Source organism: Lethenteron reissneri, chromosome 21, assembly GCF_015708825.2.
Source record: "Lethenteron reissneri isolate LAM-NWPU_2019-01 chromosome 21, ASM1570882v1, whole genome shotgun sequence".
Taxonomy (NCBI): domain Eukaryota; kingdom Metazoa; phylum Chordata; class Hyperoartia; order Petromyzontiformes; family Petromyzontidae; genus Lethenteron; species Lethenteron reissneri.
This window is the reverse complement of record NC_083799.1, coordinates 372078-392295: the sequence shown is the minus strand read 5'-3', so window position 1 is coordinate 392295 and position 20218 is coordinate 372078. Positions and strand designations below refer to the sequence as shown.

The following is a 20218-nucleotide window of genomic DNA, read 5'->3' as shown; positions in this document are numbered from 1 at the left end:
ATACAATTTTGCTTAAGGTTAAAATATTGTACTTTTAAAAATGCGTAATTGAACCAAACAACGACCTCTAAATACGGGATGAGGACTCATTGAAACAAAAACATATTTCGCAAGAGACCAAGATAAAGTATGGGTAAACTCCATGTTACAAAGTTTTTATCGTAGATTTGTGCAATTGCATAAAAGCATCCAAAGTAATATATTACAAACTTGATTTGAAGCTGATTTGAAGCTTTCGTGACTGCAGGAATCCATACTCTTTGGTTCTTTCGGTAAAGTCACGTAGGTATAAAATAAAATAGATCACGACGTTTCGGGCACAACACAAGCGTCCATCATCAGATGGGAAGGCATGGTCTGCTGCTGATGCAGACTGTTTTAAAAGGTTTGAAATGGGTGTAGCCCAAGAGTCATAAAGAAGTGGCTGGGTCTAGTGATGTTAATCTGAGAAATTAGCATGTAACTGGGTACGGAAGTGGCTATGTTAATGTGAGAGATTAGCATGATGTTAAAGTGAGAAATTAGCATGTAACTGGGCACGGAAGTACCTATGATAATGTACGAGATTAGCATGATGTTAATGTGAGGAATTAGCATGTAACTGGGCACGGAAGTGGCTATGTTAATGTGAGAGATTAGCATGAAATAACAGCTGACATAGGCAAGTAGGATGGAAACATCACAGTCAGTTAAGACTTTACCTGGTTAATAACGTCCTTCTAATGATTGCTCAGATTGTACCCATCATCTCGGTTGAAGTTGTATCTGTGTTTATTTATCTGGATGGCTTCATGAACAAATCTCTGAAGGTAGCCGGTAGGTTTGCATAGTACCTCCGTCTTGTAAAAATCAATTTTGTGTGTGCCCACAGAGTTAAAACAATGATTGGCAACGGCCGATGTATTGGTCCTACCGTGTTTCAGATCTGCCTTGTGTTCACGAACGCGGTCCAAGATATGTCGTTTTGTTTCCCCAATGTAACTGCTTCCACAACCACAACTCAGTTTGGTAACGCCTGCTATGTATGACAAAGTGATGGTTTTGGTTGGCTCCTCAGAAGGTTGTCTCCCCATGGCTGGGGAGGCAGCTTTGCGGATTGTACGGTCCGAGTATCCGTTCATCCTGAGGGCTTGGTGTACGTGCTCCAACTCACTAGTTACAGTGAGGGAAAAAAAGTATTTGATCCCCTGCTGATTTTGTACGTTTGCCCACTGACAAAGAAATGATCAGTCTATAATTTTAATAGTAGGTTTATTTGAACAGTGAGAGACAGAATAACAACAACAAAATCCAGAAAAACGCATGTCAAAACGTTATACATTGATTTGCATTTTAATGAGGGAACTAAGTATTTGACCCCCTCTCAATCAGAAATATTTCTGGCTCCCAGGTGTCTTTTATACAGGTAACAAGCTGAGATTAGGAGCACTGTATAAAAGACACCTGGGAGCCAGAAATCTTTCTGATTGAGAGGGGTCAAATACTTATTTCCCTCATTAAAATGCAAATCAATTTATAACATTTTGACATGCGCTTTTCTGGATTTTGTTGTTATTCTGTCTCTCACTGTTCAAATAAACCTACTATTAAAATTATAGACTGATCATTTCTTTGTCAGTGGGCAAACGTACAAAATCAGCAGGGGATCAAATACTTGTTTCCCTCACTGTTGGTGGTGCTGGTCGGAGATGCAACGGGCCCTATGGTGTAGTGTTTTGATGAGGGAATTCTTCTGGGCTGGATGGTGGTGGGAGTCAGGCTTTAGATGGGCATCCGTGTGGGTGGCTTTCCTGTAGACCGAATCTCCCAACGAGCCATCAGGTCTCTTCTCGATCAAAACATCCAGCACTGAACCAATTTCTCAACCACATCAATTCCGTACACCCGTCTATCAAATTCACCATGGAAGTGGAAAAGGATGGCAAGCTACCATTCCTGGATGTTTTGATCGAGAAGAGACCTTATTGCTCGTTGAGACATTCCGTCAAGGTGCCACCTCGGCCGGCTGGACAATCTAGGCAAGGCCGGAGGCTCTGCAAGGGACTAAACCTCACCACGCCACTCTGTCAGGTGAGTACTTTGTGCTATAGAGTCGATAAATACTGCTATATAGTCAGCATGTACTACTGTAGTGATAGCAGGTACCACCACAGTCGGTATGCACTGCTGTAATCATAGCAGGTACCACCGCGGTCAGTATGCACTGATGTAATCATAGCAGGTACCACCACAGTATGCACTGCTGCAGTGAAAGCAGGTACCACCAGAGGATGTACTGCTATCATCATAGCAGGTGCCACCACAGTCAGTACGCACTGCTGTTACATTTTTAAGAGTAGTTTTGAAATATTTTAAGACCCGGGCAACGCTGGGTACTTCCTGCTAGTTACTAATAAACCCCAATGATCCGATTAAAATTAGGGATTTCGATCGGATCATTGGGGGGGCATGTGCCACCCCACCCCCCACTGGCTCTGCCAGTGGGTATATATATTTCTAAATTAAATCAAACATCTAACCAAAAACATATGACAAAATGCAACAGTGAAGAATTTTTAATTGAAGAGTTATTTTAATTACATATTGTAATAATTAACATGTGTATTTTAGAGTTCTAGCCAATTCAATGCATTATAATGCATTATAATGCATTGAATTGGCTAGAACTCTAAATCGGAGATCGTCAAAGAAGAGGTCGTTTATGCAGATGTACTTCACTATTGTGAATGACCTTTTTGTACATATTTTTCTTATCTTCACAATTCAATTCTTACATGGTAATATGCATTCACTCACATTAATATGCAGTCACTCTCACAACTTTGTGGTACGGCTCATTAAATGTTTGTTTCATTATTATTGTATATTGTATCTTATTTTATTCTTGTATGGATGTCTGTTTAGTTATTCGTATATGAGCATAAATTTGCTGTTTTTATTGAAAATGCAATATTTGATATCTCAAAAACCTGATGTGATAGACAAAAACTGATGCCAGATTTGGAATCAGCACCCCAAAATTACCTTAAAACCGTTGGAATACCTTATGCCAGAAAAAGTGTGTTGACCAGTGTTATTACGCAGTATTTAAAACATGTATGTTTGTGATTGCCACTCGTGGTATTTTGACATGTCGGTTACTCACGAATCAATATTTCCCGATATGCACTCTTTGTGTATCAGCATTGAAAACAGCAATTGCCCTCTCTACACTGCAAAATTGATGTACAGGGAGTAATCAGTCCCCAGTCTGCACACTCGATAGCCCTTTCACCATTTCACCAATCATGACATTTTCATCTTCTTGGTTCTTTCGGTAAAGTCACGTAGAAGGGAAGTAATAAAATAATAAAAATAAAATAAAATAATTCTCACGACGTTTCGGCCACAACGCAAGCAGCCGTCCTCAGGTCACCTGAGAATTATTTTATTTTATTATGTTTTATTTGTATTATTTTATTACTTCCCTTCTACGTGACTTTACCGAAAGAACCAAGAAGATGAATCTCTGCAGTCACGAAAGCTTTAAATCGAAATGAAAATTTCAGTTGTTACCCAGGGCCACAATATCCCATCTGGGATTGATTTTCAGGTCAAGAGGCTACGGTGCTCTTAAATTTTGTCATCCCTGTGTGTGTGCGCGTACCAAACATATCTCTTGAACTCTGACCAATACAAATGGCATTTTCAATGGTAGCGTGGCACCGCACAGCTTTTGCGTCTATTGCTTTCAAAATAGAAAGGTTATGAGTCAGCATAGCAATACCACCAACAACTGTCACAGGAAGAGGGGTTACCAGGGTTATGTTGTATGTGGTGAATGTTACTTGGTTAAATAAAGTGTCTGCTGCTGCTGCTCATGTGGGGTCCTGAGCCAGCACATCTAAGTTTGTGGATTCATGCGTAAAATAACATTTGGTTATCTTAGTTTATTTAGGTTTTCATATTCTCTAAGCTTGGTGTCTAAGCCCATTCACAAATGACTGCACACACACTCAAAAATAAATAAAGAAGGTAGGCTGAATTATGGCTGTTTCTATCATGACTATTTGATCCCCTGCTGATTTTGTACGCTTGCCCAATGACAAATAAATGATCAGTCTATAATTTTAATGGTAGGTTTATTTTAACAGTGAGAGACAGAAGAACAACAAAATCCAGAAAAACGCATGTCAAAAATGTTATAAATTGATTTGCATTTTAATGAGGGAATATGTATTTGACCCCTCTGCAAAACATGACTTAGTACTTGGTGGCAAAACCCTTGTTGGCAATCACAGAGGTCAGACGTTTCTTGTAGTTGGCCACCAGGTTTGCACAAATCTCAGGAGGGATTTTGTCCCACTCCTCTTTGCAGATATTCTCCAAGTCATTAAGGTTTCGAGGCTGACGTTTGGCAACTCGAACCTTCAGCTCCCTCCACAGATTTTTTATGGGATTAAGGTCTGGAGACTGGCTAGGCCACTCCAGGACCTTAATGTGCTTCTTCTTGAGCCACTCCTTTGTTGCCTTGGCCGTGTATTTTGGGTCGTTGTCATGCTGGAATACCCATCCACGACCCATTTTCAATGCCCTGGCTGAGGGAAGGAGGTTCTCACCCAAGATTTGATGGTACATGGCCCCGTCCATCGTTCCTTTGATGCGGTGAAGTTGTCCTGTCCCCTTAGCAGAAAAACACCCCCAAAGCATAATGTTTCCACCTCCATGTTTGACGGTGGGGATGTTGTTCTTAGGGTCATAGGCAGCATTCCTCCTCCTCTAAACACGGCGAGTTGAGTTGATGCCAAAGAGCTCCATTTTGGTCTCATCTGGCCACAACACTTTCACCCAGTTGTCCTCTGAATCATTCAGATGTTCATTGGCAAACTTCAGACGGGCATGTATATGTGCTTTCTTGAGCAGGAGGACCTTGCGGGCGCTGCAGGATTTCAGTCCTTCACGGCGTAGTGTGTTACCAACTGTTTTCTTGGTGACTATGGTCCCAGCTGCCTTGAGATCATTGATAAGATCCTCCCGTATAGTTCTGGGCTGATTCCTCACCGTTCTCATGATCATTGCAACTCCACGAGGTGAGATCTTGCATTGAGCCCCAGGCCGAGGGAGATTGACAGTTCTTTTGTGTTTCTTCCATTTACGAATAATCGCACCTACTGTTGTCACCTTCTCACCAAGCTGCTTGGCGATGGTCTTGTAGCCCATTCCAACCTTGTGTAGGTCTACAATCTTGTCCCTGACATCCTTGGAGAGCTCTTTGGTCTTGGCCATGGTGGAGAGTTTGGAATCTGATTGATTGATTGCTTCTGTGAACAGGTGTCTTTAATACAGGTAACGAGCTGAGTGCTCCTAATCTCAGCTCGTTACCTGTATAAAAGACACATGGGAGCCAGAAATCTTTCTGATTGAGAGGGGGTCAAATATTTATTTCCCTAATTAAAATGCAAATCAATTTATAACATTTTTGACATGCGTTTTTCTGGATTTTGTTGTTGTTATTCTGCCTCTCACTGTTCAAATAAACCTACCATTACAATTATAGACTGATCATTTCTTTGTCAGTGGGCAAACGTACAAAATCAGCAGGGGATCAAATACTTTTTTCCCTCACTGTATATGTATTCGAGGTGGTTGGAGGCACAATCTAACATTTCACAGAGCTCAATGATTGACCTGAATTTTCAGAAGCACATTTCAGAAAGGCGTAATGATAACATTTCACGTCGCTGCAATTAAAACTTGTATGTGTTCTTTGTCAAGCACAATATCTGAAATAATTTATAGCTTACTGTCGGTATTCTAAGATGTTATTTTATCTATTACAATTATAGAAACATTTGAGTAATGTAATTTAGAGTATAATTTACCTGAATTAATTGTATTATGCCCTTAATTTCTCATTTTTACATTGTATATCACTTACGTGAATGTTTCTAACATGCATGCTAATTACTTTAAAAACACATCGAAGGCATACATAAGCATGAAGTGTATGCTGATAATACATATAAGCTTGCATGTTATGAAATGCAATAACAGACTGAGCACCCACCGACGTAATAAACATTGCTTCTGCTTTCCCATTGTTCTCTGTTGTAATTCATTTATAACCTGATTATGTCACCTGCAATGAATAGGTCATTAGGCGATGGGTGGCTGATTAGTTGGGCATGATTTCATTTCTTTGCGGAATCAGGGGGTACCAGATTGTGACATTTCATGTAAATATTCTCATCATCATCATGCTCTATCCAATGCTGGATGCAGACCTCTTCAAGTCATCCCTATCCATCTCTGTCCATTCACCATCTAATGATGTGACAATTAATCTAGCTCCTTCACATGATATCTCATTGCTCTGTCTCCATGGTGGCCATTCTCTTGGAACATTCCCTCCTTTGGCTGCCACTCTGTCATCAGTCTTGGCTATTGACTACCATCCCTTGCAGGAAAATGGTGTCTGGCTCAAGCCTGCTTACTTTAATCAACAGTCAGGATGATATCTAGCATGTGTGTTTGTTTCTCTGATTTAGGTGTTATTTCTGCTCCTCAGTGTAATGCTAAGCGACAACCTGTTTATGCTTATTTATGCACTTTTAGCTTTTCTGACATTATTTGTCAGTGTACATGTTTCTGATCTATATGTCATGTAAGGCAGTATGCGCTGATTGAAAACGTTGTTGTTTAGGATAATTGGTGTATTGCTTTTTATTATCAAATGTAGTTTTCCAGAATCACTGCATTGTGCTCTCCGCTACCTCTTTATTCCCTTTGATTGGTAACTGCATAGATAAACATATTTTGCTGTGTTTTCCATTTCCGGCTGTGTCGATCCAACAACTAATTGATTCTGTTTCAAAAATGTGTTGTTCGTGGCTGTTGTTTTGCGTTTATATATTTGGAGTCCAACTTTGCAGTGCTAATTGTAAAATTCATGAACAAATTGCTGTAGTTAATTTACATTCGTTGTTATAATTACTGCTCCATCAACAAATCTGAGATGTATAATCCTAAATCAGTTTACATCTTAATTTCTCCGTTACAATTCATAGAAACGTCTCCTTGATGTTCTGTATAGAGCCTTTGTGAGAGAATATCTCATTGTCTTCTTCCCCCTAACTTGTTACTTTGTCCGTGAAATCTCAGCATAGTTGTTCCCTATTTTTAAATGCTGTTTGTAATTTCTATGCTTTTTGCATTTAGGCCTTGAATATGAAAGTGTATAAAACATTATGAAGGAAATAATCTATACAAAGGCACTTTGAATATATTTGGAACAATTGAACCTGACTTGAATGCATTCCTGGCTACTGTGTGTGTCGTGAATTTGCTGTAGTTAGCATAATGCTTCCTAAATGTGAAACATTTTTACGTGCATCCTAGAAGAAAGGTGTTATTCAAAAGAAAACAATGCCCTACAATGCCATCTTTGAACAAATGCACACAATGTACTTGGCGTGTGTTTTCGTTTGCTTTCAATAGCAACTGTCAGGCAGTACTCCGTTGAACAGTAAAGAGAGATTGTTCCTGAGCACTCTCATAGGAGACGCTGCATTTTGATGAATAGGTCACCTCGACACCTGATCCTGCAACCAGAAGTCAGGCTTATCGGAGAGGCATTCTATCTTAAGCCAACACAAGGCGTATGGACTTATGGTTAGAGTAAGGCACAGAGTCAATTACCTTCCGAATGTCCAATTAAATTAGTGAGTCATTTAAAATAAACCAACTGTTGAAATGTCATTGGATAGTTATACTCTTTGATCAAAATTAGGGTTAGGAATTTTATTTATATTTGTTTTGTTTTCATATCCAATGTTTACATGCTCAGCCAAGAATGGCATGCTGTTCTTTAGGCTTAGCAGTGCAAAGCCAGTGATTGAAGTTCCACATTTATTTGGTGGAAATTCCATATTTTGTTAATTTTTATAATAATCATCTTTATTTATAAAGGACCTTATTTCGACATATCTGAACGGGCAGGACATAAAAAAACTAAAATCTAAGTATTGATAAAATCGAATTGAAACAGTAAAAGCTGACAAATTACATCATAACAATAATGATAATTGCACTCGCAATATAGATATAATGAAGGACAAAGTACGATAAAAGTTAATAACAATCATTCCACTCCCAGTTTCGGTTTATATCCAATCTGACTGTAGGAAAAGGTAAATACTGTAACTAAAATATGTTTTCAAGCTAGATTTGATTACGATTCCTGAGCATACGTAGGGATAGCAGTCCACCGTCTTGCTGCATAGCAGCAGATTGCGCAATCGTCCAGTGCCCAGGAGTGTAGCGTGAGAACAGTTTACTTAGGTAGACAGGTGGAAGTCCATTCAAAGGCTTATCGGTGAGTAACAGCATTTTTTTAATCCTTTATATTAAGTTCGCTTGCTTGCTTAGGACCTCGCAAATCTTTCGGTCGTTTTTTAACCCACTTCCCGTGATCCAATCGAGCTGACATTTTCCACACATACTCGTTGTGCGTGACAATTAATGTTCGTGAAAAAAAATCCAAAATTGTACACTTTTTAGGACAAAAATAGTATATTTAATTACCAATTGCTTAATGGTGCAATGCAATCATCTGACCCATAGGTGGCAGCCATCTCAAGCCAGAGGACGAGAGGACTCTAGCCGCCACGCATATAAAGGATTTATAGTGAAAAACTTTGTTTTTACGGGTTATACTTATTATTTATTTGACTCTAAATTCCACGAGGGGGTGGGGGGGAGTCACTTTGGAGATTATAAAGGACCGAGTTTACCCTGGCCAGGATTTGAACTCATAAGCTCGCGATTGCAAGCCATTCCGCCCTTCAAGTTGAGCAAAATGTCAGCAGAGTTGCGTGCATTCACCCGATTGTGGTGGTGCCAGCTTCACCGTGCTGGAGCGACACAGCGAGTGAGATGTGTGGCGCTTCGCGTGCTTTGTCCAGCATCGCATTTAACTGCTATTTTAATCAGGCACTCACATAATCGTAGCATTACTGAAAACAAGCGTGCCGTTTTTCTGCTGATAAATGATTGTCCTCAAGGTGGACGGCTAATAACGAGCATGTTCTATGCAGCTCGTCTCAGGAAATATTGGTTGCATTAGAATTCACGCCTGGTCCCAGTTGTTTCCAAGGAAATGTTTGCGCTTGCAGCGTTGGACATAGTTGGCTGTAGCATGAAGGGACAATTTTTATGCTCCCGTTTGCATTTCAAAGTAAGAATTTTTTCATTTTAGTTTTTTCAGATAGCGAAAGTCAGATTTTATTCATGTCATGTTTTAAACTTTTCCAGGTTGGTACTTGGTACATGCCTTTTTGTTTGGTTTAAGATATGTTTTGTCGCACATACACACTCACATGCTTTATATTTGTTTTAGCCGAAGGAATTCTTCGTCGTTGTTGCTTTTGCTTCTTCATTCCAGTTGTAATAGAACAGCCTTGAAGAATTGTAAGACGTGACCCCCCCCCCCCCCATAAAAAAGCATGCCCCCATTAAAAAAAAAGTCAACTGTGTTCTCTTGCAATATAAATAATCGAATTTAATTGCAGTGATTATTCTCTTGGATCACAAAAGCCATCAAATACTATTTTATATTGAAACGTCTTTACTGGTTATTAAGGAAGCAATGACGGGTAAAGGAAAATTAATTGTCCTACCTATTTTACTTTTTGCCTCAAATTATAATTAACCCCTGTCACACTGTGCTTATAACATTCAGGCAAAGATGTTATCAACTTCCCACTCGCATGTTGGTAGTTGCAGCAGGTTGCTTATGAATGAGTCAGCGCTGCATAAAGTGTTGCTTTATTCAGTTATTTTAGATAAGACTTTAATATCCGTCTGCACAGCTGGTATTCTATTTACTTTCAATCTCCGTGCAACCCTCACGCAATCATAACCCAGGATATCCCCTGCTCTACCACAATGCTATATTTCTTTTTACATCTTTTACAAAGGCAGAATGAACCAGACGGTGGATTCTGCACATTCGTATTGTTATTTACACACAACAGCCACTCTTGGTTACCCATAAAGTGGAACATACCAGGAGGTGCTTTATTTATCAAACCGAAGGGACTTTTGCCCAGGTTTCTGATTTCGCAGTGTTGAAATCACGAGCCCAATTCTCTAGCAAGTGAACTGCCCTCATGTATCCTCTGTTAAGTGCATTTTACCCTTCATATCGACCCAGGAAAGCCCGTTGGTGATATTTAATGGATAACAGTTGTTCAGTTAATTACCCGTACCTGGAGCATTGCTTAACAATAATGCGAACTTAGTGGAGATGTATTCTTTTTGTAATAATAGCTAAGTAAATGTAGCAGAACATAGTAACATGGATTTTTTTAAATCTCTTTCGAAGTTGCATTCTCATAATCTACATTGATTTATTACTATATTCGTCAAAATGTTTTATATTAACATTCTGAAAATTTCCTGATTTCAAATTTTGTTTGTAAGTTTCGAGTGGAAAATACAGTACATGAGTACACTAATGTAAAACATATACGAAGAAAAATGTTTGTCTGACAAACATTTAATAAAAACACTTTCTGTTATGTACCGTTGCACCTTTTTCTCAGCCTTGACCAAATCCAATGTGATGTTCTGTTGCCAGTAGCGATTTTTATATTCCACATGTTATAATCCGAGCACATCAAATAATATGTATGCGACTTTGTTTTTGAGCTGTGATAATTGTGGCTTTTAGAAGAAACCAAACACCTTCCTTATAAAAGGTGTTAAAGGTGAGGGTGGTAAAGGGGCAGCACTGCAATTTCATGCTCACGCCACTGCTTGCCGGGAGCCTCCACGAGGGAGAGCTCTAGAGAGCCCCTCTGGAGAGTTTTATCGGCCTACTCTTCCACTTTAACCACCACATGTGACCTGCCGAATGACAAACTGTGGTTGTATCCTTGCATACGTATACTGCTGGGTGAACAGGGGCCAGGTGATTTAAGACATTTTCGCATTATTTCAACTGCCGCACCAGGATATAGTACTGGCAGTCTCTGGATTGCAAGTCCAGTGTGCCATCATTTGCACCACGGCAGCATCCTTTCAAAGGTGTGCACCACTGTTGATAGCGTGCAGCTGTTATATACAGTAGCTTGTCAACTACTGGTACGTACCATGTAACGTCCAGCTGCATTCTCTGTATTCCCATGTGACTGCTCTTTACCAGTAGCATGGTATTAGTGCCTAGTCCCTGGAGCCCTATGCTAGAGGCCTGTTCTGTCTCCACAACCCTCAGTGCAGGTCTTCTCACAGCAGCTGTGCCTTAAGGACCTGACCTCACGGCAGTCAGTAGAAACCCACAAGTTATCAGTAAAACACAATTTGCCAGCTGCTGCTTCTACACACTGCAGTTGTGTATGTTATTGCGGGGAATAGTGGAATCACGAGTGCTGCACTTTACTGATATCCCATTCACCAGGGGCAATTGCAATCTGAACGTGGACTGGATCTCCCCAAGGTCGACTTGTTGAAAATTAGTGCCTGGTGCCGTGAGTCTAAATTAGCACTGGGTAAGACTGTTAATGCAGCCAAGCATGGCGGTGTTTCACAGTCATTGTATTTATTTGCTGTTACTTGTATTGTACACTTGACTATTCAATGTGCTGCTTGTTTCATAACACAATCACTGTAGATGTATTTTTTTTAAATGGTAAACATATTGCAAAGTATATTTTGTTTTTTTTATGCAAACCTTATTACGAAAACCAAAAATCTAAATTAAATTTAGAATTTTTTTTTCTATCTACGTGACTTTACCAAAAGAACCAGAAATTGAATTCCTGTAGTCACGAAAGTTTTAAGTCTAAATTTACGCAAACCTTGTTGATGCCTGCTTTAGGTACAATATACCCTGAATTTAGAAAGCATCTTCCTGCTCAAATGAGCAAAGGGTCAGCACTCATCTCCGCTGGAGGCGCTTTGCAAGTGGTAGAAATTATACGTTCTCATGGCGGATTCCAGTATCTCCCGACAACAACTATTCTTGACTTCTGACAAATTTGTACTCATTTGCATGATTATGTGATAAGGTCGCGCTGATTACACACAAAATGCTTGCCACATGCCACAAATGAACCACAATACCTTGCTGATATCGTCAAGGAACATAAACTATCATGTGAACTCCGGGCATCCTCGCAGCAGATTTTGGCTAGATGTGGAACAAAGACGGTCATTGCATTGCACGCTTTTGGATGCGCTTTTGTGGCCGTCTGTAGTGTTCTTCCTTCCGATATTAGGAATCCATAGGAACTATGCACTTTAAAATCTAGATAGAAAACTCATTTCTTTAAACTGCTTTTTGTGTTTAGTTTGTTATCCTTCTCCCACACTTCCGATTAACACAGTTGGCTATGTACGCTGCATAAGAAGTTCAACATACATACATTTAATTGACTCTTAAAGGCTAATGGTTTGAGCTGAGCTCCATTCCAGAATTGACCTGGCAAAACATCCGATTGTGAGTGGAGCAATTCAGTCACTTCAACCACTGCACCGCATGACTGGACCACTCTATTGTGCATGATTGTACATGTAAATCGGCATGAGCATGATGTATCCACATATATAGTATATAGTGTCACAGAGGTGTGCTCCGCACATGTTTATGAATTTTGTTTATATTGCAAGCTGTAGTGCACATGCTCTTGGGATTTCAGAGGGGGTTGGAGAAGAAGACAATTAGGCGTTGAGCTTTGCTGACTTCAATAACGTTTGTGCAGCCAAGCAGAAACACCTCTCACAATTGTACATGGTGCAGAATATTAAAAGATGTTCCTTTTGACCAGCGACTTATAGCTTTCTGAAAATTACTTTGCCCTTTTTTTTATTAACCCTTGTGTGGGTTCTAAAGCCCAAGTGATTCCAAGGGCATACTCTGCAGACAACAATTTCCTATCTGTGTAGCACTGTAAATGGGCTGTGTACTTACCTGCAGTAGCAGACAGGGCCCACCAGGGGCAGTAACTTGGACCGGCATGGGGGTCGCTACCTTTCCCAACCCCAAAACAGGGGGGGGCTGTGGGGTGTTCTAGAATCCCCCGAGACATCCCCCCCCCCCCCCCTTTGGAACTCTCTGGAAGGGAGGTGTCGCCAGGGGCGGACACACCTGGGGAGGTGTATAAAAGCCGGGCATCTGGAAGAGTCTGGGGCCAGTCTGAAGACTGAAGCCAGAAGACCAGCTAGCCTAGGACCCTGGGAACCCCTAGACCCGCTGCCCTTCTAAGGGCCGGGACTGAGTGGGCCAGTGGTGAGACCCTGGGAACCCCCAAGGCCCGACGTCCTTGTAAGGGTCGGGACCGAGTGTGCCAGTGGTCAGGACCCGTACCTTGGCTGGGTCGGGTCAGTATATCCCCCCCTAGGTCACCCTTAGCCAGAGGAGAGAGAGCCCGTGGTCCCAGTGATAGGGCACACTAGGCCGGAGGCCATACCTCCCCAGGTAGCAGGCAAAGGGGCCGCTGCCCCTTTGTGTCAAAGACTGCTATTGTTACCGTTGTTGTAAATAAATGTGTTGCCTCTACAAGTCCTCTCCACTCTCCTTGAACCCACGACATATGTGTATATATACACACATGAATAATTCTAGACTCATTTGGAGTTTTATCGGTGGCAAATGTGCGCAGGATGAAGGACAGCAGGTTACTCAGTGACACCAAAAAGTTGTTGAACAGGGGAATCAATTACATCTGTCCAGATCACCCCTACACAATAAACTTGTCTCAATGGGCTTTCTCTCGTTTGAAATATAATACATTTGTTGTGGCTCTAATCTTAATTAATACATCAGTTTTACATTTTAGTCATCGTGAAAAAATGGATATTGCATAATTTCTCTGGAACCACTTAACGGGTGGGTATGAGGCAGACGTTGATTTTAATCTGGCCGTCGTGGTATTTACCTGAGGAAATCTGTTGTGTGTATTTTTGACCGTTCGCAGGGTTTAGTTCTTGAGCCTCTGTGGATTGTGCGACTTGCGTGCGTGGGGGCAACCGATTGTTGTATTTGTGTGCCTCCTCTAAAGTTTTACAAATTCCATTATTATTTTATGTTCCTTGTGTCGTGCAATTTCAGAGATTGTTTGTTTGTTTTAGGCTTTGAGGTACTGTACAGGCTAAGGTGCCATACAAACGTCGTAGTTAGTACACTGCACTATGAACATGAGTTAGATTCCCAGCCGCAGATAAAATCAGCAGCGTGTGTGCGAGATTTAAACCTAAACTGCCCCCCCCCCCCCCACACTTCACCAACTTGTGCTGACCAGCGAAGTGAAGTATGGTCAAACAACCACCATTATTGATGCGGGGGGGCTTCAGCATTGGAAAAGGGATGAAGACTAAATAAACTATGCCTTGAACAAATCCGTTTTTTTGACAACTGTGCTCCGGGGAGTACAATGTCCTGAGTGCAGTGTCCCACCCAATTGGTTGCCACGCAGCAGCTGTACGTGGTGGCAGTCATAGCCGCACTGTCGTCAACCAAAATGGCTAAATTGTGGGCGCATTCGTTGAAGCAGAAATTGCTAATGGAAGGAGGCATTAAGGCTACATGCTCATCTCCTGTTTACAGCCCTGAGCCAGTGTTTAACCTAGATTTAAAAGTGCATAGCTCCAGTGGCTTCCTAATATCAGAAGGAAGAGTGTTCCAGATGGCTAGCCAAAGGCAAGGATAACCGGAGTTAACTTGATGGTTTATGCTCCCAGACAAGATCATTCCTTGACGAGTGTATGGAGAGAACATCATGTAAATGCAGATGTAGACATCTAGTATAAGATGAACACCATGCTGCCTTGATCTTTTAATGGGTTCGAACTTGTTCCTGTGGGGGACCCTGTTTGGTCAAGGTTAAGCAAGCCCAATAACCCCTTGTCCGTTTGTGCGTGTAGTTCAAGTAGAGCGAGTGTGCCCTCATTAGTGCAGAGTGGCTCACAAATTTAAATTGGCCACCCTGAGTCGGCGAATCCTGCCAAGAGCACGCACGTTAGACACTAGCCTGCAGGCAGAGTGAAGTGCTTTTCGAAGGCAGTACAACAAGTGGGCTGTGGTCAGTCTATGTTTAGTTTGACTTATTCTCTCAGTTTGTGTGGGTTTTCATTTTGGCAGTTTTGAGCAAAAACACTCGAAAAGAGTTATGCCAAGCAGGACCTCACTGAAAAATGTTAAGAATCGGTGGAGCTTTCATGAACAGTAATTTTATTGTGAAGTTTCTTCACATTGTCAATGTCATTCCACTCGGGAGCATGCATATTTGGCTATTGGGTTTCTAACACCATTACTTTGTATTTTAGAAGAGGTGAGAAACAATGTGGGTCACATTTATAACATTAAGTAAAAACCATCTGAAAAATAATTGTGGGTATGCATTTTGAGGGTTTACTAAAAAAGGCATGGACATATTATGGTACATCATCCAGATAAGAGACTCTGTGGTGGTACTGTGCTCAATGCAAAATCAACATATCATACCATTCCTCTAGGGATGAAAAAGAGTCGCACTTTGTGAGAAATCAACAGTGGTTGTTCTGTCCAGAGACCGGTCCCTATCATAGCCATTTTGAGTTTTTATCACTAGCTCTGTTTTGTGTTTTGGTAGACACACACTTAGGCTATGTATCGCATAGTTTGATGCTTCGTGAATGAAAACAATAATAATGTAAAGTTATTCCAGGAACGTGCTGAATTCCATTGGCAATATCAAGGCGATGGAAGTCAGCAAATACTCACTTTACTAGAAGACCTTTAACTTACCTTATTGGCGAGGATACATTTTTATTTCATAAAATGCAATAACACAGGTGCCTCGACAAAGATAAATTTTTATTGATTCTTCTCTCGTTGTCGGCAGAAGAGATACTGCATTCGCACAAGACACACTGGTGGTCTCCCGATGGCACGAGGTTGGCTTACATCACCATCAATGAAACGACGGTGCCCAGCATGGAGATCCCACTGTTCACAGCCGCTCTCTACCCGGGCAGCCGGCGGTACCCATACCCCAAGGTGAGTGCCACCCAAATCCCAACACTTCACTCAAGGACCTCACAATTAGGAAATATCCTGCACATATATATTTATGCTTCCGAGATGGATCATGAGTAAAGTAAATAAGTAAACAAATTAATGTAATATTATTCAACTCCTGGGCATGACTAACGTCAGCATTGAGTGACATCTGAACTGGGCACATTCTGTAAACTCCAAATCATGTAGGTGATGTTATGGTGAGTGCAGTTTGGTTTGGATATTTTAGCATTAAAAAAACTTAAGTGGATACGCAGACGTGCGGCTTGTTTATTGTTATGCTGGAAACGTTCTCTGTAACGAGAAACATAAATGCATTGTTGATGTAAAATTGTGGCATTTCACAGCATACAAAGGGCCTTGTTGTTATCCTGGGAAGTTGCTAACCTAGTCCATTCCCTTCTGCTTATATTCATTGAACAGTTTAAATCCCCATTGAATGAGCTGCCTCATTCAGCTTCTATTCATTCGTTAGTTTTGTCCATTGATTGCCAACTCTTCTCGTGACAAGTCTTGCCGGGCTCAATTTGCTTCTGTTTTTCTTAATAGTATTTGTACTGGCATAGAGCTCCACAATAAATTAAGTGTGGGGCGGGAGGGGGAGCACGTGTACAATCAATAAATCAACGACGTTCATTATTTAAGGCCAAGAGAGAGTACATTGAAACTAAACTTCCCTTTTGAGCTGATCACTTTGCTCCATCTCCATGGTGGTTGTCCTCTTAGCCACGTTCCCCCCTCTGACTGCCAAGCTGTCACCATTGCCCTCCACTGGCCACCATCCATTTGAGCAATGTGTCCTGCCTATTATCGCTCACTCTTATTAAGTCAAAAACATGTCTTTAATTTGCATTCTCTCATGCATGTGTTTCTCCTTCTTTCTCTCAGTGTAATTCCCAGCATACATTTGTAGATCCTTTCTTGCATCCATGTCATGGCAGGTTATAATACGTACGCGTTAAAAAAAACTTTATTCTTGAGACTCATCGGTATGTTGCTTTTAATTATTAAATTTAATTGTCTAAAAGCACTCCATCCTGCTGTAGCTCACAGTTAATCATTTTGATCCCGGTACACCTTCAATAATTACCCCAGGTATACATACTCTGTTGTGTTTTATACTTGCGTCTCTCAAACAATTATCTCCTTTTGTTCAGGGAACTTGTTGTGTTTTGACGTTTATTTTGCTCGTTTTTATTTTTAGTCCCACTTTGCAAATGCATTCATTAGTTTGTCGATAATTTCCTGTACAGTTGTCCCTCGCTTTATGCAGTAGGAGATGCATTCCAAAAAAAAATGGTGCACAAAGCGAAACCTCACGAGACAGCTGCCAGCTGAGTAGCGCACATATCACACACAGCAATGTTGTACCACGTCAAACCGTAATATGCCGCATATGAGAGAATTCAAATAGCATATCACGAATTTTGGGTATAAATAGATTAGCCGCATATACGCTAAATTGCACAAATCGAATCCGCACAAAGTAAGGAAAATATGTAGTTCATTATCATTGATGGTTATCATGACTTTGTCAAAAGCAAATGTTAAATGTTTCATAGTGCTTATTATTCATATTTATGCCTTTATTTCTCCAATCCATAAAAATTAATTCTACTTTACCTATACATTTGAATAGTTTTGGTGGTTTATACTTTCTTACAAAAGGTTCTGTACAAAGTAGAAAAACAGTACATAAATTAAATGTGATTTAATACGTTAAATGATTTAACTCGAAGAATAAACATGAAAACATAGGAAAAAATAATCCAGTGAAAATTGAAACTCATTAACATTCATGAAAAATATGTGATCACTGCCCAGGTAAATAAATAGAGAGCATATTTCAGATTGCCTGAGATGCAATAATTTATAATTGTAACGCAGATGTGTCATTGTTTCATGCATGTGGCACATAAAACATGGAGGATTTTCCATATTCTATAATGACTATTTGCACAAGGCTTATCATCCATTATACAGGTTTTTTTGGGTTAGATCGCGTAAATATATAAATGTGTCATTAAACCCGCCACCACCCGACACAGCCAATTACTGTAGTAAGGTTTCTCACAAAAACAATTCGTTACTAGTACAACACAATCTTGATTTGAAGCTTTCGTGACTGCAGGAATCCATACTCTCTGGTTCTTTCGGTAAAGTCACGTAGATAGAAAAAATAATAAAAGAAAACACGACGTTTCGGTCGCAAAACAAGCGACCATCTTCAGGTGAGAAAAATATCTGCTGTTGTGGCTTTATATAGGCACGGGAGGGGAGGGAAAGGGGAGTTTGGCTGTAGGAGTTAGGTCGTGTCTTGGAAGGGTCGTGCGGCAGCATTTTCATGAGAGAGAGGGGGCCCGAGTGGTGGCGTGAACTCAACAACGATAAAAGGGGAGGACGGTGCCTCCTGCGACTACCTCGTCTCCGACTGTGTACGACGCAAGCCACCCGCACGCATACACAAGACTTGAGCAAGAATGAAGAAGAGACGCATGATACTACATTTGGTGTCAGAAGTGGGATATTATCGGGACGAGGACAGCGAGATGGTTGTCCCTCTGACAGCCCCGGGACCCGGGATCCCAGTTTCGAAGCCCGTGGGCAACGGAGGAGCTGCCACAGTTTGGCGGGACAACTGCTGTGCAAAAATTGCGGGGCGAGCAGCTACACATCTGCCGATGAGAGATTGGCTGGACATTGGTGGCAGGAGTGGCTACGTAAGGAGGTGGGAGCGGCTATGCATCGACAAAGAGAGAGCTGCTGGGCGTCGACGGAGAGAGAAGCTGCACGTCGACGGAGAGAGAGCAGCCGTGCGTCAACGGCAAGAGTAGCTACGCCAGGTGCCGTGAGCGGGTGAGCGTGGACAGAGAAAGAGGCTCCACGTCGATGGAGAGAGAGAGCGGTTGCACGTCGATGGAGAGAGAATGGGGGCTGCACGTCAACGGAGAGAGTGGCTGAGATTTTCCCGTGGTCAAGCGCCAACCAAGCAGCATGGCGGAGGACCGCCATGTGGAGAGGGGTGCGGGCTGGCACGAGGCCCGGACCCCAGGGGATGGCGTGGAGGAGAGTGGGGAAAACAAAGCGGGAGCTTCCATCGGAGCTGGAGCAGGGGGCTCTGGACGGGGGACCACGCACATGGTGGTTGCCATTTTGTCAACGGTGGACCTCCCGTGGCCGAGTGGTGCCATTTTGAGTCAAGCGTGGGAGCGTGCGGAGGAGGCGCGGTGAGTCACGGAGCTTCAGGAGGCCGCTCCTTATCTGGCACGGGAGGCTCGCACAAGATTCCTCCTGAGGGAGCGGATGGAGGATGAGACGCCCTACGCCTTCCGGGCAGTGCTGCTGATCCTGGACGCGAGGCATACCCACTCGTTGGTGAGGGGGCGCTCGACCTTCGGGTGGCGAAGAGGCTGCGGGGGCTGGCGAGATGATTGAGGGTTGCCCGCCCTCCGTCGTTGGAACAGAGATTTCATTCTCACTGGTGGCTAGAACCATACAGATATTTGAGGAGCAACAGCAGGAGGCAAGGTGGGAGGCCACAGCATGGAGTCTGCAAAATATGTTGGCGGCGGTGGAGGGCAGGGGGGCTCAAGCAACAATATCCCTGCGGGAGGACCCATAGCGGGGACAGCTCCCTCTGCCCTAGGGACCCACGCCCATGTGTGTGGTCGGTCGGGTCACACTGCTGCGGAGTGTCGGGGTGATGAGTAGGCATTGGTAGAGTCACCCGTGCTCATTGGGCCGCCGGCACAGTCAACTCAAGCCCCGTCGAACCGGATCTCTGAGGCCTATCGAGACTGCCAAGTGCGAGATCTTGGTGACTGGACTCGAGCGGGCACTGCCAAATGGTGAGGGGCCACGCCCTTGAGCCGAGGACTCCATCTCCATCGTCTCTTCGCCCTCCAGGTTCCAGAGGTGCAGGATCCTGCTGGGACGGAGGTGACCGGTGCCATGGACCGGATCACGTGAGCTATGTGTTGCACGCTCGATATGAAGGACATGGACGTGGGCAGGTGCTCCAAATCGAGGGCAAACACATGTATTGTGGTAAATCTGTAAAATGCAACAGCACATGTGTCACACACAGCAATCCTCAACCGAGTCGCCATTAACCACGTGACTGGTGTACAAGTCCGGTTAATCAATAACAGTTTATCTTAAACCCAATTTTACTACTGATGA

At 42.3% G+C, this 20218-nt stretch overlaps 1 protein-coding gene across 2 annotated transcripts in view; it reads left to right on the top strand.

The window, feature by feature from the left end:
• Positions 1-20218, top strand: part of LOC133344998 (inactive dipeptidyl peptidase 10-like) — a 543079-nt gene that overhangs the window by 450055 nt on the left and 72806 nt on the right. For both annotated transcript variants that reach the window (XM_061555335.1, XM_061555334.1), the window contains exon 9: positions 15861-16015. In XM_061555335.1, coding sequence (XP_061411319.1) covers positions 15861-16015 — 155 coding nt within the window. The remainder of the gene's footprint in view (positions 1-15860; positions 16016-20218) is intronic.